This window comes from Arvicanthis niloticus, chromosome X (assembly GCF_011762505.2).
Source record: "Arvicanthis niloticus isolate mArvNil1 chromosome X, mArvNil1.pat.X, whole genome shotgun sequence".
Taxonomy (NCBI): domain Eukaryota; kingdom Metazoa; phylum Chordata; class Mammalia; order Rodentia; family Muridae; genus Arvicanthis; species Arvicanthis niloticus.
The window spans coordinates 12,246,917-12,272,795 of NC_047679.1; the positions used below are offsets into that span (position 1 = coordinate 12,246,917).

Here is a 25,879-nt window from a genome sequence, read left to right on the forward strand (position 1 = left end):
GTAGGCCCCAGATATGAGTCATATCTTTCCACATAGAAGGGAATGAATACTCATGAGGTGATCCCATAACTAATTTTGGAGTATCTTAGTTGCAAATGTATTTTGGCTATTTAGTCTACATTACTAGTGTCAGTGATGTCTGACAACTTCCTGACACTTTCACACTGGAAAAAAAAAAAAAAGGTTTACCTATTTCAAATTTGAGAGGAAACTCTGGTAAAAGAGGGTATAACAACAATGACAATGATGACGAAACAAATAGTTTTTAGTTTCTTGCATTCATCTAGGAATCAATCTCAAAACTAGGGTATCCCAAAGCTAATTCCAGCCTATATAAACTATGTATGCTCCTTCCCAATTCTGCATCCAAAGACATCTCAGTTGCTTGGAATAGGCTACAGGAGGGGAGGGGTTTACACCAGGAATGAATCAGATAGTCCTCTTGCACAGCTGCTGTTAAGCGTGTGCCACTGTATTGCTTATCAGAACTCATAAGAGACCTCAAACAGGAAGGGTGAAGTGACGGCTTTGTGGGGGCGGGGGGAGCTGTTGGAAACGTATGAATTACATTCTTCAATAAATGATTCAAGAGATACTTGCTAGTTGTGTCTTTCTCTTAGGAAACTGAAAAGGGCACAGTTTGCCTGATTCAGGCCCAGGGAGATTTACATCAGTCACTGAACTTGCATCGCCTTTGCCTCCCTCGACCACAGTGAGAATTTGGAGTTTCTCTGACGAATGTCTTACCCAAGGGATCTAGCAGAACTCCAAATGCCTGAGTGTGGTAGAATTTGGCTGCTGGGATAGTTCAGAGAAGTAGGACAGGTGAGATAATTGTCCTTGGATTTCCTATCAAGTCCCTTCATTATGTTTTTTTTCAAGGCCTATATAGCACTTAACTATGAGTATCAAGTGCAGCTCAGTGCAAGTCCTTTTCATATCTAAACTTAACAAATCAGAATTTGACTCTGGAACACGGCAAGATTCTACTGCCAACAGGAGAGACAGAAACACCATTAAAAGGTCACAGACTGCATACTTACATCATTTCAGGTGTAGTATGTAAGTTTTCTAAGTCAAGGTTATCTAGGTCTTCACTTCGAAGAGAAGGTATAGAACATAAGGTGTCACATCGAGAACCTAAACACACACACACAAAAAAAAATCATCACCTTGGAGACTGATGCCAACAGAAAGCCATTCTCCCCACCTGTAATCTGCCCTGCTTTCCCTGAGGTGAGGATCAAGATCAATGTCTTTCTCCTAAATAAACTTCAGTGTCCTCACACCATAGGGCCCCCCCCCCCTTAGGTGCTTTTAGATGGATAGGGACTTTCATTGAGCTGAGGCATTTGCTGGCTGTCAGTGAAAACAAATTCACACCCTAACTTTCATCAGACCAGTATTTTCAAAGTGTCCAACATAGTCAGTGCTGTGGACATTGTGGAATAGTGTCAAGTTTCTGGAGAAGAGTGAGGGATGTCTGCTAGGGAGTGGGGTCATGGGGGAAGGCAGAGATGTGAACATGTATTTATTCCTTGGAAACTAGGTGGCAGTGCGGTAGAGTAAAATAAGAGAAGGAAGATCCTTACGATGTCTTGGGCTTTGGTCATAGTCGTCTGAGTCATCTTCTCCGTCTCCCAGGAACAAAGATGAAGTAAAGTTCTTAACTGATAAGCTCTGTCTGCTTTCTTCATCCAGAACTACAGAGAAGAAGTGGAGGGAGGCAAGAGGGTATGGAAGAAAGAAGTAGAGAAGGATGACGATTGCTCACATGTATCAAACAGTTTCTGAGCACACATATGTAGGGAGACAGTGAGATTCCAATTTTCCTTCTTGATGCTGCTTGTATGCCCACAAGTTTTATCATATCATTCCAAGTCTTTTAAAGATCTATGTTATCCTTTTTCTGTCACCCACACAAAACACATAGTTGTGAGCAGACACTTGGGAGGGGTGATACAAATATTAGGGTGGAGATCCTGATTCCCTTCTATCCCATTTTGTTACTTCATATACTCACATACTATGTGGGTGCATGCATGTGTGATAGGTGTGTGTGCATGGTATATGTGTATGATGCGTGTGTGTGTGTGTGTGTGTGTGTGAGAGAGAGAGAGAGAGAGAGAGAGAGAGAGAGAGAGAGAGAGAGAGCAGGTACTTGCATGCCACAATAAACAAGTAGAAGTCAGAGGAAAACCTCAGGAATCAGTTCTCATTTTTTATCTTGCTAGGGATAGGATATCTCTTATTTCTTGCTGCAGGCTAGCCCACAAGCTTCCAATGATTCTCTTGTGTCTCTTCTTCCCACTCCCCCAAAGAGGCACACTGAGTTTACAAATATATCTGTTACCACATCCTGCTTGTAGATGGGCTCTGAGGACTCAAACTCAGGTTGTTAGCTGTGCTCAGTACCTGCATTACCCACTGAGCCATCTCCCTGGCCCATTACTGGTTACTCAAATGTCTCACGCAGTCCTCCGGATATTTGAGAGGTTTCTATCTTTGTTGTCAGCCTATGTGGTGCTACAGCTCATGTGTTAAGCTTGTGCCAAGTCTCACATGGTCACTCACTAGCTTCCTGCCAAGTCTTTATTTGTCCCATGACTACAAACTCTAACCTTTAAATTTAACATTTGTCGAGGGGACAGACTAACGATCGGTTGTGATGGAGCTATGGCCAAGTCAATTTAATTTCATTTGTCACTACAGAAATAGAGACAAAAGTGATTAATTCCTGGAAACTAACTATAGAAACAGAAAGAAGAAGAAAGTGATTATTTAATAATTCCAGAGTATAAAAGGGAGATGGACATTCTCAGAACATGGTTAAGGTTTCTCCTAAAGGTATCAAAGCAGGGACAGGTACCAAAGGCTAGCAGGAAAGAATTCCATGTTATATGGGACTTCTGCTCAGTTCCAATAGCTCAGGTAGAATACACTTTACCATGTAGCATTTTTAAAATTTATTTTTCGAAGGAGCATTGTGTAGATAAAGAGGTCATCAAAAATACTATATGAGGAACTTGTGGAAGTTTAAAACTTCATACTCTGCTGGGACTTTGGGAACTGTCAAGAATTCTGGGTGATAACAGACACTGTCAAGTCAGCAAGACTATTCTCAGGCTCCATATGCCTGACTACGAGTGTCCAAGGCATGCAAAGATGAACACCACACAAGAAGCGAGGCTGACCGAACTCTCAGCCCCTGTTCCTTACATCCCTTGTAGTTGTTTAGGATACATGTCAGTTCCAAAAATAGAGAAGTGTAGGAACTGAGGGCCAGGAAAGGAGAAGTCAAAAGGATAGCTTATCTGGACTGAAGCTTTGCAAGTCAACAGTCAGAGGAGTGACTTAGAATACAACACTGACACAGAATCCCGTCAAGTGTTGTCAGTGAGGTGATAGCAAACCCAGACTAAGGGAGGTCATGAAACCGTTCATAGGATGAACCTTTTCTTTTTGCTATCCTAGTCACAATAACTTTAAACACCTTACCTTGTTCGACCTGGAATATAATGAGCTTCAAGGATTGCTGGAGTTTCTGAGCCCTTTCCGACAACTCCAGTTTGGTCTTTGCTATGTGGTCCAGTTGAGACAAGAAGAGTTTTCCATCTGCTTCACTTCTGCTTCCATATGCCGTGGCTGTCCTCTCAGCAGAGGCAGCTACTGCATCCTCAGCCAGGAGATCAATAACGACACTGAGTTTATCATACATTAAGTCGCTCTATAGTGGGAAGAAGGAAATGGGGTATTGTTAGGAAAGACAGAATGAGGAGTAGGGATGCTATGGGGGAGGTCGAAGAGTGACACTGCATAGAATTCCACATGTGAGCTGGTGATGTGTATGTGGTATGCCTGTTCATGTATGTGCATGTTTTGCACATATGTGGGTGCACATGTGTGTGTGTGGGGGGGGGTGGAGACCAGAAGTTAATGTCAGGATTAGCCTCAATCACTCTTCGGCCCAATTCACTGAGCCAGGACTCCGAAGCAAATTCCCAGCTCCCTAATATGAATAGTCTCTAGCCAGATTGTTTCTGGAATCCCCTGTCTCCACTCTCCAGAGCTGGAGTTAACAGTGCTCACCCAGATGTTGTGCGGGTTTCTGCAGTTCCAAACTTCAGTCTTCACATTTATATAGGAAGCACTTTAACTGTTGAGCCATGCCCCACCCTCTGCAACCTGGCATATTTCTATTGTATAAATATGTTTGCAATGCTGGGACTAAATTATGTGGCTTTACACTCACATATGAAGCATTCTACTGAATAATATCTCCACCTTTTGTGAATTTATATGCATATATCTTTATGCATGCTTTGGTGCATATCCATGTGGATATGCATAAAAGTATCAGTCTTCATTTGGCAAAGATGAAAGTGATGATCTTCATCAGAAGATTAAGCAGCTACTTAACTTTGCCACTACTTTATGATTCTCCAGTAAGAGGCGCATTTTATTTTATTGAAAAAGTGAGTCCTGGCTCACAAAAGGGATGAAACAGTAGGAAAGGACACTTACTTTCAAAATCACAGACTCCACTGCTGTGCTGTTCTGTTTTATTTGGTGCCAGGCCTTTACAATATCATCCACAAAATCTTCCACTGCTGAGCACAGGAATCTGGAAAAAATGGGGTAGAAACATATGTGTTAGAACCTGTGAGACCTAGAGCCCTTGTCTCATATAGTAGCATCACTATATATATATATCTTCCTCCCTGTTCCATCTCTCCTTCACAACATATCCTGCCTTCTCTGTCCACTTTCTGACTTCCCATCCTTCTTTCCATGTTTTATTTTTCTCTGTACATGGGATGAAGTTTGTTCCTTTCCCACTTAGGTCCAGTTTCACCCCACTTCCCAAGGGATGTACTTGAGATAGATTTGCCAACATTTCTAAGTGATGGTTGTAAATTACCAGAATAAGAGACTTTGCTTGGCTAACATTTTCACCGTGGGTCAATCAGTGCTGGTCCAAGGGCTACCTGATAAAGTGTAAATGCAATGACACAAGGGAATGTCTTTCGTGTGTGTGTGTGTGTGATTAGTGCTTCTCAGATGAGAGTGTAGTGGAGGGGCCAAGAGTGCTAGGGAAAGTGAATGAGCCAAATGTTTAGGAGGGGGGTGTGTTACATGAGTTATAAGACAGCACACAGGTAAGGCATCAGTCCCTGGACCCTGAACATTTGGTTCAAATGTCCCCTAACTTCTGGGGCTGATGGAACCTAGGACCCTGACTTCTGTCACCCATTAGTTCCTGATGCCTAGAGGTAAGGAGTCCGCAGGGACCCCACGCATACTTCTGCAGATGCCTTAGCTCCTGGACCTGAAATGTCAGCAGTCTCTAGAACATCAGCCCCCAGCTCCTGTTTCCACTCACTGGGCATTAATAACTTCAGATGTACAAGTCCCGGGGCAGAAACAAACAAACAAAATTGGCATGCCAATCCAAGGAAATGTATCTCCACAAAAAATTACTGTTCTCATAATAATGAATCCCAATGAAAAGGACTGGGGAGAATTTCAGAGAAAGAATTAGAACGATTATAAGTATGTCCAAACAACTCAAAGAAGACAAGAATAGTCTCTAAGAGAACAAAAGAGATAAAGAAGTCAATACAAGTTATAAAAAGAGAATTCAGTAATGAGATAAAATTACTGAAGAAACTTAAACTGAAATCATGCTGGAAATGAAAAAGTCAATAAGCAGGACTTCTGGGTAAAATGGTGGACTAGGGGCCATGCTGCAGCATGACTAGCTTATTACAGTTAAGGAATTAAAAGGAACCTAAATACATTAACATCCAATCAGCTTCTTCTCCAGTCCTAGAGTCTACTTGATCAATACCCCCAATAAACCTCAGATACCATCAAGCTCATAGAACATCTCTATTAGTGGCTTGAACCTGCTGCTATTGCAACCAATGCAGGCACCACCACAATACGGCCATTTTACTTCATGTAAAATAGGCTAAAAGAATTCAAAGGGGGTATTGGTAGAGATTTCATAGAAGGATTTCCCAGTGAGTGCTGCCAGGGCTACCACCAGTAACTAACACGGTGGGAAAGGCAAAGGAGAGTTAGGCAAAGCTCTGCTCTAAACAGTGCTTTGACTACTACAGAGCGAGCAGCTGCTACTGACTTTATGTGATTGCAGCCAGTGTGGCTAGATGGAGTTTGTCTTAGCTACCCACAGCCCACAGAACAGACTCAAGAAAACTATACACAAGACAGCCCGGGAGCCCACACAGGAAGAACTGGACTGGTAAAAATCAACACTGAGTGTGACTAGAGCCAGGACCAGGACAAGAGAGAAAAACAAGTGGCTCTAACAAAGAGGGAAAAAAAAAAGCCCAAACAAAATAAAACGACATTCAGGACAGCGATCTTGTTTTCGTATATCTCCACCCACCGCACTGCCTTCTTCCACAGCTAGTTCTTATGTATGATGCACAGTAGGGCATTATAGCAGGCCAACAGTGTCCCCTGCTGTTCACACCTTTTGCTGTTTTACTCCCTTTTTTGCTTTCCATTTGTTTCTTCCTTCCTCTTTCTCCATATGCATTCCTTAGTATTTTACATCTCCTAAAACCTAAAGGCTGGCCTTGTTTATGGCATTGGGACAGGTATCTTTACTTCTTCTTTTTAATCTACCATTAATGAAAACTCCAATGTATTAACTTCATTTCTCCTTTGCCTCAATCATTCCCACTCCTACTTCCAATGTAAGAACATAACACTCACCACTAGACTCAATGGGATTGTTTACCTCCCCTTTTCTTTTCTATTCTGCTCATATTAACATATGAGTATGCATACACAGCAGCATTGGGGGCCCTTTATTCCCTAAAGTAGTCAGTACTAAGTGTCTGCTTCATAGATACTTTCTACTATTTGAGTGTTCGAACCGGTGCTTCAGACAGTAGTCAGCCCTTAGACTGGAGATAGAGCCTGGTGCCCAGAACACTAGTCTAACAGATGAAAACAGTACCACACCTGCTGCAACCTAGTCTCTCCTGAGCACTGCAAACATACTCATTGAAAGAAGAGAGGCAACCAGAATCAAAAAACAAAAATAAAACAATGCATCTTAATTCTCAAAAGGCTGATCCCAGTACAAAACCCCAAGTAACAAGAAAACCCAAGATAGCTTATCTCCTCCAAAAATTACCAACCCCATATTAATGACTCCCAGGCAAAATGAATTAGACAAAATTCAAGCTACAGAATGCAAAGCAATAATTACACATATGTAAGAATATCTCAAAGAGAACTCCAATAGTTTCAAAAATAACACAAAGAGATAGCTGAATGAAACAAGAAAATCAGTTCAGGATATGAAAATAGAATTTAATAAAGAAATAGGCATACCTAAAAACCTCAAACCATAATAATGATGAAAATGAAAAACATACTAGATCAAATAAAAACTTCAGTGAAAAGCCTCGCCAGTAGGATGAATCATGTGGAAGATGGACTATCAGGTAATTACGACTGAATTGAGCAGCACTTCTCAACCTGTGGGTGGTGAGCCCTTTGGAGGTCGAATGACCTTTTCACAGAGGTCACCTGACACCATTGGAAAATGTAGAGATTTGCATTATGATTCATAACGGTAACAAAATTATAGTTATGAAGTAGCAGTGAAATAATTTTCTGGTTGGGAGTCACTGCAACATGGAAAACTGTATTAAAGGGTCACAGTATTAGGAAGGTTGACAACCACTGGAATAGAAGAATTGGATCATTCAAAGTCAATGACGATACATGTAAAACAATGTATGAACAGAACATGCATGACCTTTGGGACTCCAAAATACATAATGGGCACAACCTACATAGGCAAAAGGAGGAAAACATTTTTATGCAAAAAGCATAGAAAATGATTTTAATAAGGTCATAGAAGATTTCTAAAATTGAGAGGGAGAGACACTCATCTAGGAATAAGAGATGCACAAAGCACCAAACAAGACCAGAAAAGAAACCAATTATAAATAGGGATACTTTGAATCAGTCTTTCTTTCTGTCTGTCTGTCTGTCTGTCTGTCTGACTGTCTGTCTTTCTTCTCTCCTTCCTTCCTTCCTTCCTTCTTTCCTCTCTTCCTTCCTTCCTTTTTTTCTTTCCAAGATTTATTTTATGTATGTGAGTCTTCAGACACACCAGAAGAGGGCATCAGATCTCATTACAGATGGTTGTGAGCCACCATGTGGTGGCTGGGAATTGAACTCAGGACCTCTGGAAGAGCAGTCAGTGCTCTTAACCCCTGAGCCAGCTATCTCTCAAGCCCCCAATTCTTCCTTTTTAAATTTGTATTCTCTTTATGGCTTTCATTTGTCTTATTGCTCTAGCTAAGATGTCAGCACTATGTTAATAGAGAGGGAGAATGGACAGTCTTGTTTTGTTTCTGATTTTAGGAGAAATGTTTTGAGTTTCTCTCCATTTAGGATGGTGCTGGTGATGAGATTCCTTTATGTTGTTTTTACTAAGATATGTTCCCTGTGTCCTTATTCTCTCTAGGACTTTTTCATTTGGTTTGTTTGTTTTTCAAGACAGGGTTTCTCTGTGTAAAGGCCTGGATGTCCTGAAACTTTCTATGTAGAATAGGCTGGCCTCGAACTCATAGAGATACTCCTGCCTTTGCCTCCAAAGTGCTGGAATCAAAGGCGTATACCACCACATCTAGCTCAGCCACTTGATTTTTTTTTAAAAAAAATAACAACACCAAAAGTACAGGTGAAAAAAGATAGCATCTTTAAAATATATTGGCAAAACTGAACATATATATGTAGAATGATGAAATTTGATACTTTTCTCTCATTCTGCATACAAATATTAACTGCAAGTGGATCAAAATATCAATGGTGGACCCATAACTCTGAAACTTCTAGAAGAAAAAGTAGGTAATGCATTCAAGGATATATGCTCAGGCAAGAACTTTCTGAATAGGACTCCCATTAACTCAGGAAATAGGACCAACAGTAGTGTTAAATCATGAATCTAAAAAGTTTCTGTAGTGCAAAGGAAACTCAAGTGAAGAGGCAGCCTATATAATGTGGAAAATCTTTGCCAGCGATACATCTTGCAGAAGTATGAATGTCTAGAATATATAAAATTAAGAAAAAAACTCTAAACACCAAGAAAACAATACCAGTAAAAAGTGGGCTATGGGGGCTGAAGAGATGGCTCAGGTTAAGAGCACTGACTGCTCTTCCAGAGGTCCTGAGTTCAATTCCCAGCAACCACATGGTGGCTCACAACCATTTGTAATGGAACCCAATGTCCTCTTCTGGTGTGTCTGAAGACAGTGACAGTGTACTCCTATACATAAAATAAATAAATAACAAAAATGTGGGCTATGAACATGAAGAACGTTTCTCAGAAGAGGAAATAACAAATGGTTAAGAAAAAATTTTAAGTGGTCACCACTATTAGCCATCAGAGAAATACAAATTAAAACTATGTTGTGATTTCATTTGACCTGTCATATTTAGACAATTTCATTTGACCTGTCACATTTAAACAAGAGACAGTAAGTGCTGTCAAAGATGTAGGGAATTAGAAACCCTCAGTGCATTACTAATGCGAATATCAATTGGTACAGCAACTATAGAAATCAGTGTGGAGGTTCCTCAAAACAAGAAATAGATCTCCCATATGACCTACTTATACAACTTCTGGGTGTATACTCAAAGGACTCTATTTCCTACAGAGTATTTACTACAGAGACATGTGCTCATCTAAGTTCACAGCTGCGCTCATCACAATAGCTAGCACATTACTTTTCTGTTTCTGTGATAGAATAACATGACCAAAAGTAACGTAAGGAAACATTTTTTATCTTGGATTATGGTTTGAGAGAGCTAGATGTCCCTAATGGTAGGAAAATCAGGTGCAAGAAGCTCAAAGAACACATCTTAGTCACACACAAGGAGCAGAGAAGGGTGAGCAGGGAATGGAGTAATACTATAAACCCTCAAATCTGCTCACAGTGACATACTTTATTCAATAATATTGTTCTTCCTAAAGGCTCCTTGACATTTTCAGAAACACCCACTGGTGTTTAAGTGTTTTAACATCCTCGGAAACATCAACCTGGAACCAAGTGTTTAAATACTTGAGTCTATGGGGGGAACGTTTCTCATTCAAAGCAGAACAGCCAAGGAATGGACTTAATCTTGATGCCTATCTATTGATGAATGGATAATGGAAATTTGATACCTTGGCACAATGGAATTTTATTTAGCAAGAAAGAAAACAACTGACTGAAGTAACAAAGAATCAGAGATTCAAAAATTGTATATGTCGATCTTTTTTTATGGTGTCAAGATCTGGCTATCTCTTATTTCTACTTTTCTCCAAGTACTATTCCTTTTATTTAATTGTATATTTTATTTATTTACTTTTCAAATGTTATCTCCATTCCAGGATTCCCCTCTGCAAACTCCCTATCTCATCCCTCTCCCCTTGCTTCTATGAAAGTGCTCCCCCACCCACCCACTCCCACCTCACCACCCTAGGATTCCTCTACATTGGAGCATCAAGCCTCCACAGGACCAAGGGCCTCTTCTCCCATTGATGCCAGATAAGGCCCCTTCAGCTCCTTCAGTCCTTTCCCTAACTCCTCCATTGGGGTCCCTGTGCTCAGTCTGATGGTTGGCTGCAAACATCTGCATCTTAACATGAAATTTTTAGATTTGTGTGTTTAATGTGTATTATCTGTGGAATCCAGAAAAGTAGAAAGGGAACATTGGTGGGAATAGGGAAGGAATATTATTAGGGAGGGAGGATAATACAACACAAATGTTATGAAAAGAACAGGAAAATAAAGGGGATGGACATTTAGGTGGAAAGAATCTATACTAATATAATTAAAGTTATATTTATATAGGTTATACTGGGTTAATACTTCCCCCAGAAGCCAAAGACTGCCAAAATAAAAAGGCTTTTGTCAGGTGTGGATGTGAGATACTTCCCCTCTGGTTGTTAGTCAAGGATGTCTCAGAGATTTCCAAAAGAGTACAGGGTGCCATCATTTCTGGGTACCCACTATAACTTGATGGAGAGACCCTATTGCAGTAGACAACACACATATTGCTCACTGGACATGGAGGAGTCAAGTTGGTACTGATCAGGAAGCTCCCACCATGCCTGTTAGCTATCATGTTTCCAAAAGGTATTTCATGACTCTAAAAGGCTATTGGGGTAATATGTAATAAGCAGTTGTATTTGGCTGTGAACTCAATCAACTAAAGTGACTGGCATGGCAAGACATGCCCATGGGCACAATAGTGGAGTGGATACTATGGAAGTAACCAACAATGTCTTAATTAATTAAAACTAATTAAATGTAAAGCCTGCTCCACAAGATAAAACACAAGTCTGGTACTGTAGATCTGCTACGAACTGAATATTGCAGATTCAGGCCCTAGGGTTTAACCTACTGCTATTACACTGCTAAATGGGCAAATCATCTAAATGTAGCACTATAATCATTGATCAGTGCTGCCCTTAGACTTCATCAGAGAAGTTTCTTTGTGTAGTGAATAGTAATTAACGTAGAAACTCACAACCAATCAAAATGCAGAGCTTGTGTGTCAGTGTATCATTCAACCACAAATGAAATATCTGTATCACCAGCCCTCCCACCCCCAAGGCTCTGGGGCCATCATGGGAGAGAGGGTGGAAATATTTTAAGGGTCAGAGGTCAGAGTGTATTGGAAAGAGACAGTGTCTTCAGGACATGACAGGATTACTGCGGTCCACTTGTGAACTCACAGTAGCCAAAGTACACAAGATCAAGCCAATCAGCATTCTATCATGAATGGAGGAAGGGTTTATAAGCTCCTACATATAATAGAAGAACTATTACCAGTCAACAGCTTCTGCAGTAGGGAAATTCTTGTTTCTGTAATGTAGTGACCCCTGGTAGGTGACCATGCCCCAGTGGATGGCCTACCTTCCATTAGATATACTCAGTAGTACAAATTGGACTTTAGTAGGTTTTTTAAGGAAAAAAAAAAAACAGAGGTCATACATTTGAAAGACAGGTGGGTAGATCTGGGGGAAATTTAGAGGAATGATCAAATATATTTTATAAAACTCTCAAGGAATTCATCAATATTACAGTTGTATGAATTAAGTTGAACTTAAAAAAATAAGCCAAATGAGAACTCAGAAAACTCCAATAGAATGGAATGTGGGAAAAAATAAGGTAGAGGAATTGGATCATTCAGTAAAGGACAATGGCAAATTATATGTATATAAATATATGTATATATAAAGAAACCTGGGATAGATTAGGGATACCATGAAAACAGCTAAACCTCAGGTTATGTGAATTAGATAATGAGAAGAATACTATACTAACACATAAAATACATTTTAAAAAATGTAGAAGAAAATTTTCTAAAATTAAAGTGATTCCCATGCAGGTACAAGAGGCCTACAGTACTCCAAACAGATAGGACAGAAAAGAAACTCCTTATGCCATATTATAGTTAAAACATTGAAAACAGAATAAAGAATATTGAAAGGATATCTATAAGAGAGAAAATTCAAATCATTTATAAAGTCAGGATCATTAGAATAGCACCGATAATTTGACATTTAAAGCCAGAAGGGCCTAGAGAAATGCATTCTAAGTTCTGAAAGATCAAAATTTTCAACCCTGATTATTATAACCAACAAAACTATCTATTAAAATTGAGGGAGAAATGAAAGTCTTCAATGATGAAAACAGATTAAAGAAATTTTCAATCACTAAGGCAACTTGACAGAAGATATAGGAAGAAATAATGTGGTCCAAACAAATGAACAAACATACCCAAGAGGTCACAGGGAATAAACAATACCGGGATTACATAAAGTCTAAGAAAACATAACAAGATCAACAAAACTAGGAATTAACACACACACATTTCCATAATAAGTCAGTTTACTAATTGTCTCAATTTCACAATAAAGACAATAAACTAACACATTGGATTAGTAAACAGGATTCACCTTTTTTATGCATCCAAGAAACACACCTTACCACCACCAACAGATACCATCTCTTGGTAAAAGGATGGAAAAAGTTATTTCAAGCAATCTGAACTAGGAAACAAATAGGCCTAACTATTCTAACATCTCTAAAAACAGATTTTAAGCCAAAACTGGTCAAAACAGATAAGGAGGGTCATTTCATTTTCATCAAGGGAAAAATAAACCAAGAAGATGCCACAGTTCTGAACATATACATGCCAAACATAGGTGCATCTAATTTATAAAAGAAATACTACTAGATATAAAAACTACAGATTAACTACAGAACAATGATAGTTGGTGACTGCAATGTTTCATAGCCACCAATATGAGGTTACTTGAACAAATACTAATTAGAGAAACATTGGAGTTAAATGACACCATGAAATCAAATGAACGTAAGAGATATCTATAGAACACTATACTTAAGCACTAAAGAATACACATTCTTCTAGAGTCCATAGGACTTAGATGCTAAAATATATCACATATCAAGACACAAAGTGAGTCTCCAAAATATAGGGTAAATGAAACAAAATCCTGTGTTCTGTCTTACCACAATGTAATAAAGCTGTATATCAACAACAATCAAGATTACAGAAAGAATTCAAAGTAACAGAGACTCAATAGCAGAGTACTGAATGATAATGGAGTCAAGACTAAAGTCAAGAAGAAAAGATTTAAATCCTACAATTAAAAATAAAAACAGATGATACAAAATTTAAATATAAAATGGTTAAATATGGGGGATATAGGGGTTAAAAGATTAAGAGGGTTAAAAGGATGGGTCAGAGAAAGGGGGTAGTGGGTAAGTTAAACACAAGTAAGGATGTATGAAAAATACATGTCAAAATAAATGTGTTACTAAGATAATTTGAAACTATAACTTTAAAAAAGAAAGAGAATCTTCTGGTCTATAGTCAGACGCATTATCCATTGCACCCTCAACTAAAGAATGGATAAAGAAAAGGTGGCACATCTACACAGTGGAATACTACTCAGCTATTAAAATGACGACATGAATTTTGCAGACAAATGCATGGATCTTGAGAATATCATCCTGAGTGAGGTAACCTAGAACCAAAAGGACATGCATGGTATGTACTTATTTATAAGTGGATATTAGCCATAAAATATAGGATGCCCATGCTACATTCCACAGACCCAAAGAGGCTGGGCAGGAAGGAGGGCACAAGGGAGGATGTTTGAGCCTCACTTGGAAAAGGGAAGGGAATGGTCATAGAAGGCAGATGGAAAGAGAGAATTGTGTGGGAGAAGAATTAATGAAGGGAATTGGTGGGGAGTTTGGGGTTGGATGTGGGAAAGGGCAGAGGGGCTGACTGAATAGTCACGAGAATGAATGGAAATCTGCAACCGATTGTGTGTGTGTGTAGGGGGCATCTCCAGGAAGAGACAGAGACTTGGGAGGCGCCCATGAATCAATGGGGTGGCCTTAGATGTGACTCACAGCACTGGGGATATGGAGCCTGGAGAGGCTGCTGCCTGTGGCCAGGCAAGAACCTCAATGGAACAATAGGGACTCCAACCCACCCACGAAACTCTCGACCCAAAATATATCTTGTCTACAAGAAATGCAAGGATGGAGATGGAGCAGAGACTGAGGGAAAGGCTAACCAATAACTTCCCAAAGTTGAGACCCATCCTATGGACAAGAACTAATCCCTGACAGTATTAATAATACTCTGTTATGCTTGCAGACAGGAGTCTAGTATAGCTGTCATCTGAGAGGCTCCATCCAGCAGCTAACTTAGATGCAGATACCCACAGCCAAACAGTGGATGGAGCTTGGGGACTCTTATGGAAGAATAGGAGGAAGGCCCTGAAGGGGATAGGAACTCCACAGGAAGACCAACAGAGGCAACTAACCTGGACCCTTGGGGCTCTCAGAGTCTGAACCACCAACCAAAGAACATACGTGGGTTGGACCGAAGCCTTCCTGCATATATGTAACAGATGTGCAGCTTGGTTCTCACGTGGGTCCTAAACAACTGAGTGGGGGCTATGCCAAAAGCTGTTGCTTGTATGTGAGATATGTTCTTCTAGCTGGGCTGCTCTCTCTGTCCTCAATGGGAGAGGAAGTGCCTAGCCTCACAAAGACTTGAAGTTCCAGGGAGGGGGAGGGCTACATAGGAGGCTGTCCCACTCAGAGGAGAAGAGGATTGGATGGGGAGGATTGTGAGAGGGGTTGACTGGGAGGGGGCCAGTGAGTAGGATGTAAAATGAATAAGTAAAAATTAATTAATTAATTAAAGAAAAAGAAACAGAATGAAATTACTCTACATGGATAGATGATATCATTCCCAGAAGACATGGCTTATTATTAAAAATTTAATTGCAAGGCATGAGATACCTCGCTATGAGTTATTGGTCAAGGAGCACCAGAGGTATCCAAAACAACACAATCTATTGCCATTTCCCTTGGTTACCCATCATAACTACAGGTAAGTCACTATTGGGGAAAACACAGTACATATTGGCTGTATTATATAAAGAAATCAATTTCAAACCACTTGGAAAACATTCTGCCTGCTGGTTAATTTTCATAGTAGTGGAAGGTGCTATACAGGCTGCTGGGAGAGGAAAATTATTAATGATCTAATCCAGTGCTGGGCCCTGCCTGCTACAATATCATCTGGCTAGGCAAGATGTGCCTATAGATATAAAAGTAGCATGACTGTTATGGGGTAACTAGCGGGTTTATGATTGAACTTGAGGTCTGCTCCACAGGAAGAAATTTCATAACTCTTACTATAGCCTTTTCAAAAGCCCACGACTTGGAAGGTCATAGGCCCTAGGGTATATAACCTGTTGGTATTGCTTTGCTAAATGGTCACGTCAAATTACCTTTCAAATATTTGTTTAAACCTTATAAACCTGGCCTGTCTTCAACTTTGATCCAAGAGGCTTCTTTTTGCAGTGGGCAGCAGTTAATGCAGTCTTATAACAGAAATCCAAGTGATGATAATAAAATATTGATTACCCAGTAGCAAAGAAGACACCAGCATCAAGCTCACTATCACTAAAGCCCGGGGAGTATGGCAGAGGAAGAGTGGAAAGATTGTAGAACACAGAGGATGTGTTGTGACATGTTCTCTTGGGGGCAGGACATGACTATTGCCTTTAAAAGTTCACAGTAGCTACGGTTACTTTCAGAATACCAGCCAAAACCTCAGCATAGATGGGGTAGGTGATCACCATGGCCACTCCTTACTGAGAAGCTATTGGCAGTGGGTAGTTGCTGAAGAAGGGACAATCATTGCTTTTGAAGATGTGGCCTCTGATATGTTTCCTGTGCCCTAGTGGTTGGCCCCACATGTATGCATCTATGGGTAGCAGTAACTGGATTTAGTGGGCTATCAAAAGATAAAGACATACATTTCGGGTAGTAGTGGGATGATGTGAGGGTTTATGGAGGGAGGAGATGGGATATATATATATATATATATATATATATATATACACATATATATGTATATATACGTATATATACATATATATATTTCATTTATGCATATATGTATGACAATTTCAAAACAAAAACTTTTAATAAGAAAAATCCTGGTATACGGACAAAGAATGTTTCCCAAGATCTGTTGTAAAGTAAATCAGGCATTTTATATGCTAATATCTATTTAAACTGTTGCTAAAATTTGACAATAATTAAACTATGGGGATACAAAACTACAAAGAAGAGTTTTGACATTGCCAATGGCACGCATGGGAGGCACGTGACCTTTCATTTTGAACTGTGTGGCTATGGAACCTATAAAGATGAATAACATTTTGGAGCTGGAGAGATGGCTCAGTCATTAAGAGCCCTGGCTGCTCTTACAGAGGTCCTGAGTTCAATTCCCAGCAACCACATGATGGCTCACAACCATCTGTAATGGGATCTGGCGCCCTCTTCTGGCATGCCAGTGTACATGAAGATAGCTCATGTTTTTTTCAAAGCTCAAAATAAAGTTTAAATTGACAAATAATACAATTTTAAAAATAATTTTTAAAAATTATTTTTTACAGATTGGAAAAAAAACTTCACTAACCCCCACATCTGATAGAGGGTTAATATCAAAAATACACAAAGAACTCAAGAAGCTAACTATCACAAAACCGAACAAGGCAATCAAAAAATGAGGTATAGAACTAAACAGAGAACTCACAACAGAGGAATCTCAAATGTCCAGGAAACACTTAAAGAAGTGTTCAAAGTCCTTAGTGATCAGGGAAATGAAAATCAAAATGACCCTGAGATTCCCACCTCACACCAATCAGAATGGCTAAGATCAAAACCTCAGCTTATATCACATGCTGGAGAGGATGTGGAGAAAGAGGAACACTCCTCCATTGCTGGTGGGATTGCAAACTGGTACAACCACTCTGGAAATCAGTCTGGAGATTCCTCAGAAAATTGGAAATAGATCTACAGAGGACCAGCTGTATGACTCTTGGGCATATACCCAAAAGATGCTCCACCATGCCACAGGGGCATGTGCTCCACTATGATCATTGCAGCCTTATTTGTGATAGCCAGAAGCTGGAAACAACCCAGATGTCCCTCAAAAGAAGAATGGATACAGAAAATGTGGTTCATTTATACAACAGAATACTACTCAGCTATTAAGAATGAGGACATCCTAAGTTTTGCAAGCAAATGGATAGAACTAGAAAATATCATCCTAAGTAAGGTAACTCAGACCCAAAAGGACATGCAGGGTATGTATTCAGTAATAAGTGGATATTGGCCAAAAAATTTATAGAATACCCAGGCTACAGGACACAGAACTCAAGAAGACTAACAAGCTAAAGGGCCAAAGGATGCCTTAAGATCTCACTTGGGAGGAAGAAGAAAGCAATCATGGGGTGGGGAGAGGAATTGAGGGACCTGTGTGGGAGAGGAGTCAGGGAGGAAAAAAGAGGAACATAATCAGGCATTTGGGTGAGAGAAAAGGCCAGTAGAAAGAATGGAAACAGACAACCTCAGGAGGTAAGAGGTGAGGGGACCCCCCCCCCCCAGAATGTACCAGAGACCTGGGAGGTGAGAGACTCTCAGGACTCAAAGGGAGGGACCTTAGATGAAATGCCCTATGGTGGGGAGAGGGGACTTGTAGAGCCCAACTCCAGTAGAAAGACAGGACATCAAGTGGAGAGATGGGGTTGCCATCCCACAATCAAAAAACCTGACCCAGAATTGTTCCTGTCTAAAAGAACTGCAGGGACAAAACTGGAGAAGAGCCTGAGGGAAAGGAGGTCCAGTGACCAGACCAACTTGTATTCCATCATAAGGGGAGGCTCTAAGACCTGACACTATTACTGATTCTGTGATGTGCTTACAGACAGGAGCCTGGCATGGCTGCCCTCTGTGACACCCAACAAGCAGCTGACAGACTCAGGTGCAGATACTTACATCCAACCAATGGACAGAAGCTGGTGACCCCTGTGGTTGATTTAGGGAAAAGCTAGAATAAGCTGAGGAGGAGGACAACCCCATAGGAAGACCAGCAGTCTCAACTAACCTGGATCCCCAGAGATCTCTCAGACACGGAGCCACCAACCAGGCAGCATACAGTAGCTGGTCAAAGGCCCCTGACACATACAACAGAGAAGTACCTAGTCTGACCTCAGGGGGAGAAGATGCACCTAACCCTTGAGGGGCTTGAGGCCCCAGGGAGTGGGGAGGTCTGCTGAGGTGGGGATAGGAAGGTGGGAACATCCTCTTGGAGACAGGGGAGGAGGTATGAGAAGAGGAACAGTCAAGGCAGATTGGGAGGGGGATAATGATTGGACTGTTAAAAAGATTAAATAATAATAATAATAATAATAATAATAATAATAATAATAATAATAATAAAGAGCATGAAAAATAAATGAATGAATGAATGAATAAATAAATAAATAGCAAGCCAATAGGTACCACTAGGCACTGAAGAGACCTTTTCCAGTGCCAAAGATAGAAAATAAGTTGTTTTGTACTGTTGGGTTACCTAGGAGGTTATGTGTCCCTTCTGTGACCTTCTTTCCAAACACCCACGTGCAATTTTGTCTCTGTTTTTAACAGCAGGAGTCCTCACTCCCATCTCACCTTTCTTCCCCTTAAAATTTCCACTAAGGAAATTTGTGTTGAAGGAAAATGTTTAGAAAAGATAACCATATTCTTTCCTTATCCTTGAAACCCCAGTTCTCTGTCTCTGTCTGTCTGTCTGTCTGTCTGTCTGTCTCTCTCTCTCCCCCTCCCTCCCTCCATTTCTCTCTCTCTCTCTCTCTCTCTCTCTCTCTCTCTCTCTCTCTCTCTCTCACACACACACACACACACACACACACACACACACTAGTCCATATATTACCTCAGAACAGCCTATGATATATACCCTGAAGGATGAAAACCAAAGGAAGACTGACCTTGTGGCGATAACCACCTCAGTGGAGCACTTGGACTTCAGAATTTTGTTCAGCTCAGTGGTTGCAGACTCTAAGTTCTTGATGGCAGCAGCCTGGAGGGAGACAGAATGCTCAGTCTCAGAAGCTTAGCACTGGGACTTATTAGGCTGCATTGCTTCAGCCCCTACCCCACACCACCAGCCTTGTAATTTCCTTCTTAGTCTTTACCAGAAACTCAACTGACTCTCTGGAAATAGACTCAAATAATCCTTAAATATACCTAAAGATAATCTGGGATATAAGTCATTCTAAAAATGAGAGAAACACTCTGTGAAAAATCTCATAGTATTTTATAGAGATAGTAAATAATAGATTTGTGATTCTGATTCATAACTTTCCAATACCAGAAATGTACTTTTTGAATAAGGTCATGAACAATACAGCCTCCACTCATATAGTACTGAGTATGTGGCTGACTGTGTTCTAAGTTAAATGTATATATCATTTTTATATACTCTCAATATCTTCCCTGAGAGGTAAAGATTACTTGTATACCCATTTCACAGAGGAGAAAACTGAGGTACAGGAAAGAAATCATTAGGCAACAGAACTTACATTAAGTTGTAGATAATTGGACTCTTGAGTCTGTACTCCTAATTATGAGTTCTGTTCCTTCCTTTTACTGCCAAGCTTGAGCACCTGCATCTATAAATCCTTATAGACGTCCTCGGTATGTTTCAAGTTTGTTCAATTCTCTTTATCCCTGTTACTGATTCACAAAGCTATATCAGCATCACCTCTCGTCTGCCTAAGGTCAGCATCTCCCATTTTCCTCCTTGCTCTGATCTTTCTCCTGAGTTGCCTCCTCACACACCACGTGTAGCTCAATGACAGGTACTTGTTTGCATATGTGAGAAAGCTAATTCAATGAGATGTCAATGGTAGACATTCCCATTTCAACTTCCCAGTATCTTTGGAAGTTTGTATAATAATGGAAGAAGAAGAAAGACAGGCTATGGAGATGTCTCAGTTGAAAGAGCATTTGAGTTGAAAGAATAAGGACCCGATTTTGAATACCCAGGACCCACATAAAAAGCCCAGCATAGTAGTATACATCTGTAAAGCCACTGATGGTGAGACAGGAGGGAGCGATGGGCAGATCACTGGAATCTTGTCAGCCAGCTAGCCTTGCCTATTCTGTGATGTTCCAGGCCAATGAGAGACCCTATCTCTAACAAAGAAGTGGAAGGTGTCTAAGGGCCCGAAGCAGATGTTGTTCTCTGACCTCTGACCACAGTGTGCTGTATACATGTGCACCCACCCCACATATATGCAAACAAAATCCCCAAAACTTTTCTAGAATTCTCATTGCTCTTAAGATAAAAATCTAAATTATCTACCATGTTTTATTAGCCTTCTTTGGGTTTGGTCCCTGATTGCTTCTCTAGTCTCTCATTTTGTATGGTCCATTGCTGGCTGCCACACCCTGGACATTATGAATATGTTTCAGTTCTATTAGTATCACACAATTACATAATATTCTTATGTTTGGAACAGTATAACAACAGGCCTTGTGGTGGCTTGAATAAGAATGGCCCCCATAGGTGCATATATTTAAATGCTTAGTGGGGTGGCACTATTTGAAAGGATTAAGGTAAAACCTTGTTGGAGAAAGTTTCATTGGGGGTGGGCATTAGAGTTTCAAAAGCCCATACTAGTCCCAGTGTCTCTCTCTCTCTCTTCCTGTTGCCTGCTGATCAGAATGTAGAGCGCTCAGCTGCTTCTCCAGTACCATTTCTGCCTGTGTGTCACCATGTTGCTGCCATGACAATAATGAGCTAAATCTCTGAAGCTGAAAGCAAACCCCAATGAAATGCTTTCTTTTATAAGAGTTGCAGCGGTCACGGCATCTTTTCACAGCTAGGAAGCACTCACTAAACCAGGCTTCCTTTGTCCCTTTTGCCTATTTATTTCTATTCCTCGGGTCTTGCCTGACATAACACTCATTCTGGATATTTTCCATGACAGCTCACAAAGTGGCATACACATAATATTTTATTAAAATGTTGCCTTTTAAAAACTCTAAATAGACTCTGAGCACCACAATAACAAGGACTATACTTTTCTTTATCTACTAGTGTATAAGAACATTTCCCAATACAGTGCTTTATATACAGCAGTTGCCTAATAAGCATTTTGAATGAATAAGTAGCTAAATGATTCATATCCCTAATGTCTGACATATTTGTAGTCAATGGCTGCTGACTGGTGTCTCCAGTCCTCAGAGATCTCATTCGCATCAAGTCCTAACATCTCACATGTGATGAAATTGTTGCTCTCAACTAGAGCTAACCAATAATCACCTCAAATCCTGGGATGTCCATTTCCACTTGTCCTTTCAGCAGTAGGGCTTGTCTGGGGGTCTCACGAATCATCACGCTCCATCTACAATGAAGTTTAAACACAAATATTATTCAGGTTTCCACTAATTACAAGAGAAATCAATACTTCACAGTTAGGTAAAACTTCAGAATGTTATTGTGTTTGGGGGAAGAGGGCTACAGGGTATATGCAAACAGTGTTCCCAATCTCAAAGTATACAAAGAGAGGACTCTGCTTTGTAATGGCCCTAGGTGATGGAAGGGTTTTCCCCTCTCAGGAATTTCAGAAATCAGTGCTTTTTAGCCAGAAGTAGCATCATGAGCATCAGAAAAATTTTTATGAAACATTTATACCAGAGCCCTGCCTAAGATCTACTGAAAAAGAATCTCTGTGGGGGTCCTAGATTTGTGTCTTGAAAATCTGTACTTCACAATAAAAGTCCTAGCTCAAAGGATATTGTCTGGAACAGAGGAAATATCAGCCAGTTGGTACTGAATTCTCTCCATTCCCACATTTTAAAAAAGCGTTTCTCTGAGAGCCTGATTTTACTATAGATTCTTTTTCATGATAAGTATGTTTCTTCTGGTCATATGCTTACACATTTAGAAGAATGGTAAGCAAAGCTTTGAAATAGATCCATGAATCCCCTGCTCTATGATCATTAAGCAGGAAAGAGGGGCTTCCACAATATTTGAGGGAATATGTGACTCTCTGGCTTCTCAATAGATAAGGCTGCCTAAATAAAGCCTGCACTTACACCACATGGGAAATGGTCTAAGGGGGAGTCTGGGCTCTGGACTGAGAGGGTATAAATGGAGGAGACAGAAAGATACAGCCTTTTGGTCACTCACCTGTCTAAAATCCTCACGTGAGCCTGCTCTACTTGGGTGAGAATATCCAGTGGTGAGTTGTTTTTATTCCAGAGCGCTCCCCAGCCCAGGACACGAGAGAGATCGTTTCCAGTTCCAAGTGGGATGATCGCCAGCTGACACTGCAAAAACAAAAGGACAGGCTCTTTGCAGACAATCCTTCCACCATGTTTTACTCTCTGCAAGATTCTAAAGGTGCTATTTGAGAAGAAATATGCCTTACAGCCAGTGGCTTTAAAGGACTGCTTCCTGAAAGTTTAGTAAGAGGGTATTTGAAGCTGAATAATATTTTCTCAAAGGAATTGGACCCCATTCTTAATTGTTTAATTAATAATAATAATAATAATAATAATAATAATAATAATAATAATAATGTTTCTGGGCTATGAAAAAAGTCACAACTATAGCTATAAATGAATATAACTATCATTTCCATTTGAGTTGGGGCCCAGCAGAGGAAATGCCTCAGGAGACATGGATTCTGGATTCAGAAGAGCAAGGGGCCACCTAAAGATGGGGAAAGTTATGCCTCTGTAGAGACGCAGAGAAGAAAATCATTACCCTCATAAGGAGGAAATTGGAATGTTCTTTTCCACCTCTTTACTTTGAAGCCTAGAGAATGTTCATCCTTTATGCCCATTTCTTTACTTTTCCATCACCCAGCTACAACTAGAGAATAGTCCTAAGTGAGCACGTTCAGATTGGTCAGGTTAACTATTAAGCTTGTAGAAGACATGCTTATAGATGGGAGGGATGGACTTGGAACTTCTTAGGATAAACAGCTCCATACCCCCTACTTCTTCTAGCAATAGTTAAACTGATGTAGACAGGGACTTACCCTATCATGCAGTCCATAGGCATCAATTGTAGATAAGACCCAGCTCACGCTGCCATCACCACCGCAAACCAGAACACGAAAACGGACAAAGTTCTTGAACATAGCGATGCTATAAGGAAAGGGGGGAAATGAAATAATTTCATGATTATTTGGCGAATTTATAACTATTTCTTACAGTATGTCAGGACCTAAGGACTCCTGCTTCAGTACCCTCCTAACAAGGCCATCTTCCTTCTCCTTGTATTAGCTTCTGATTCTGTGTACACTTGTGACCACAATGTCACAAGACGATCTAAGAAATTAGACCTTGTCTCAATTCCTATTATTTTATCCTTAGCTTTTCTTTGGGAGTCATTATTAACCTAGTCACCTGCTGAGGCTCAGGAAGAATACTTTGCATAGTTGTTAGGGGCTCACAGGAGCCAGCACTGAACTGTCAGGTGATCCCATAATAAAAACAAGTCTCTAGTTATATCCATTTGCTTCATCCTCTGACGTCAAAGGGCATAGCCCTCTATATTGCCAGTCAGAAAAAGTGAAGCAAGTTTGGGTTCAGGACAAGAGATTGAAGAGATTTCTGGGAGAGCACTAAATGGCAAAATGGTTCAGAGTCATATATTTGTGTATCTGCCTGGATACAAGAACTAATTCTAGATATTTAGTCTAGGCTAGAATGTACAGGGGCTGTGTAGACTGTTCTCTATAGCCAACTATACCTCTCCCCCATGCTTACCCTGCTTCAGGTCCACCCTTCGCCAGGTCGAATACTTGAGACGGATTAAGATATTGTTTGAATTTCCGGAGAAAGATGATCCCTTGGTGATCTCCACTTTTAGAGTTGACGAAGACGAGCAAGGGACAGGAACAAGTCAGTGGCCAGTCGAGATTCCAGAAGTCAGGCGAAACTACTAGTTGGCCTGATAAAACACAGAAGAGAAAGGAAAAGGGCAATTGAGATAAGATCTGATTCTGCATCCCAGTTTACCAATCTTTTGCTGTTAAGGAGTAGAGGAAAAGTTAGAACATCATCAAAAGGTGAATAAAAGTGTTTGCTTTCTTATTTCTAGGTATCCCCCTATAATTTTCTGAAAATTACTATATACCAGATAAAATATTAGATATTGTTAGGGATATAGCCTTTGATCTCAAGCAAGGGAGATGAACTTACATATGAATACATGACTATATAAGAAGAAAATTAATTAAAAAATTGCTGCAGTAGCCAGAGATTAGCAAAACTCCACGGGGAAAAAATAAAAGATTGAGAGCCCAAAAGGAGGGGTGGCACCCAAGCTAGTCCATCCTCTCTGTCTGGGCTAGCTCAGTTCTCCCAATGAAAAGGGGGCAGGCCAAGAGAGCATGGAAGGAAAGACTGTCATTAAGCCAAGAGATAACAAAAGAGTTCCTAGCAGAATGACATATAAATATAAGATGAAGCCAGGAAACTTAATCATATCTCTAAAGCCCAGAAAGAGCCATCTATAGCATCACACCAATTCCATGGTAGAATTAGCCTACAGATGAATTGTCTGAGTAAGACAGTTTTAAATAATCTGCCATGTTGGAATTACCCATACAGAAGTAGGGTTATAATATCCAAATAAGTAGTCTTAATAGCCAAATCCTGCCAGCTTATGGTGAGTCTTAAAGTCTATTGGCAAGGAGATGGGCATTAATGATTTTCTAGGAGAAGAACTGTCAACAATATTGGCCCATAGACATCTGAGCTTGTAAAGAATGCTCCAGGAAAAAAAATACATAGGGCAAAAATCATGTGGCTCATACCTGTGGAGGATGGGTATACTGAGCATTAAAAAACAATCTGGTGTGCCTCAGAAAATGGAAGGCAGCTTCCTCCCTGGGCTAGTTCCCAGTAATTGGCTGGTGGTATTTGAAGGCATCCTAAGTAGTTGTGTACCAAATTTTCAGGGCTTGCAAGAATTTGCAACTACAAGAGGACTGTACTATGTTTCCTTAGCAGTATAGCTTAGATGTAATTATGTTCCATGAGCAAAAATGCAATACCCCTTTCAGCAATTTTAATGAAAGGTAAAATAGCATAATGATAGTTTGGTCACATTCATTCATTCATTCATTCATTCATTTATTCATGCATGCATTCAACAAATATGTATTGAGGATGTTCTCTGTGCCCATTCTTATTTATGTGAGTGGACAAAATACAACTCTTGTTTAATGAGGGCAAGATAAATATAAAATGTAATGTGTTGTGAGGGAAAAAAGCATAGGGAGAAGTAAGGATTGCACTTTTATGTGGTCAAGAATAATTCTCAGGGAAGGTGGCATTTACTCTGATGGAGGGGAAGGTGTCGCAGTTGGTCGCTCAATGGAATCAGCAACATGTGA

General features: G+C 40.2%; 1 protein-coding gene across 1 annotated transcript in view; it reads right to left on the minus strand.

Moving 5' to 3' along the window:
• Dgkk (diacylglycerol kinase kappa) overlaps positions 1 to 25,879 on the minus strand; it is a 134,507-nt gene that overhangs the window by 18,746 nt on the left and 89,882 nt on the right. Inside the window, exons 9-17 of the mRNA XM_034486088.2 lie at positions 24,246 to 24,429; positions 23,513 to 23,621; positions 22,657 to 22,796; positions 21,787 to 21,868; positions 19,445 to 19,536; positions 4,525 to 4,624; positions 3,499 to 3,727; positions 1,593 to 1,703; positions 1,044 to 1,140 (exon numbers count right to left, since the gene is read on the minus strand). Coding sequence (XP_034341979.1) covers positions 1,044 to 1,140; positions 1,593 to 1,703; positions 3,499 to 3,727; positions 4,525 to 4,624; positions 19,445 to 19,536; positions 21,787 to 21,868; positions 22,657 to 22,796; positions 23,513 to 23,621; positions 24,246 to 24,429 — 1,144 coding nt within the window. The remainder of the gene's footprint in view (positions 1 to 1,043; positions 1,141 to 1,592; positions 1,704 to 3,498; positions 3,728 to 4,524; positions 4,625 to 19,444; positions 19,537 to 21,786; positions 21,869 to 22,656; positions 22,797 to 23,512; positions 23,622 to 24,245; positions 24,430 to 25,879) is intronic.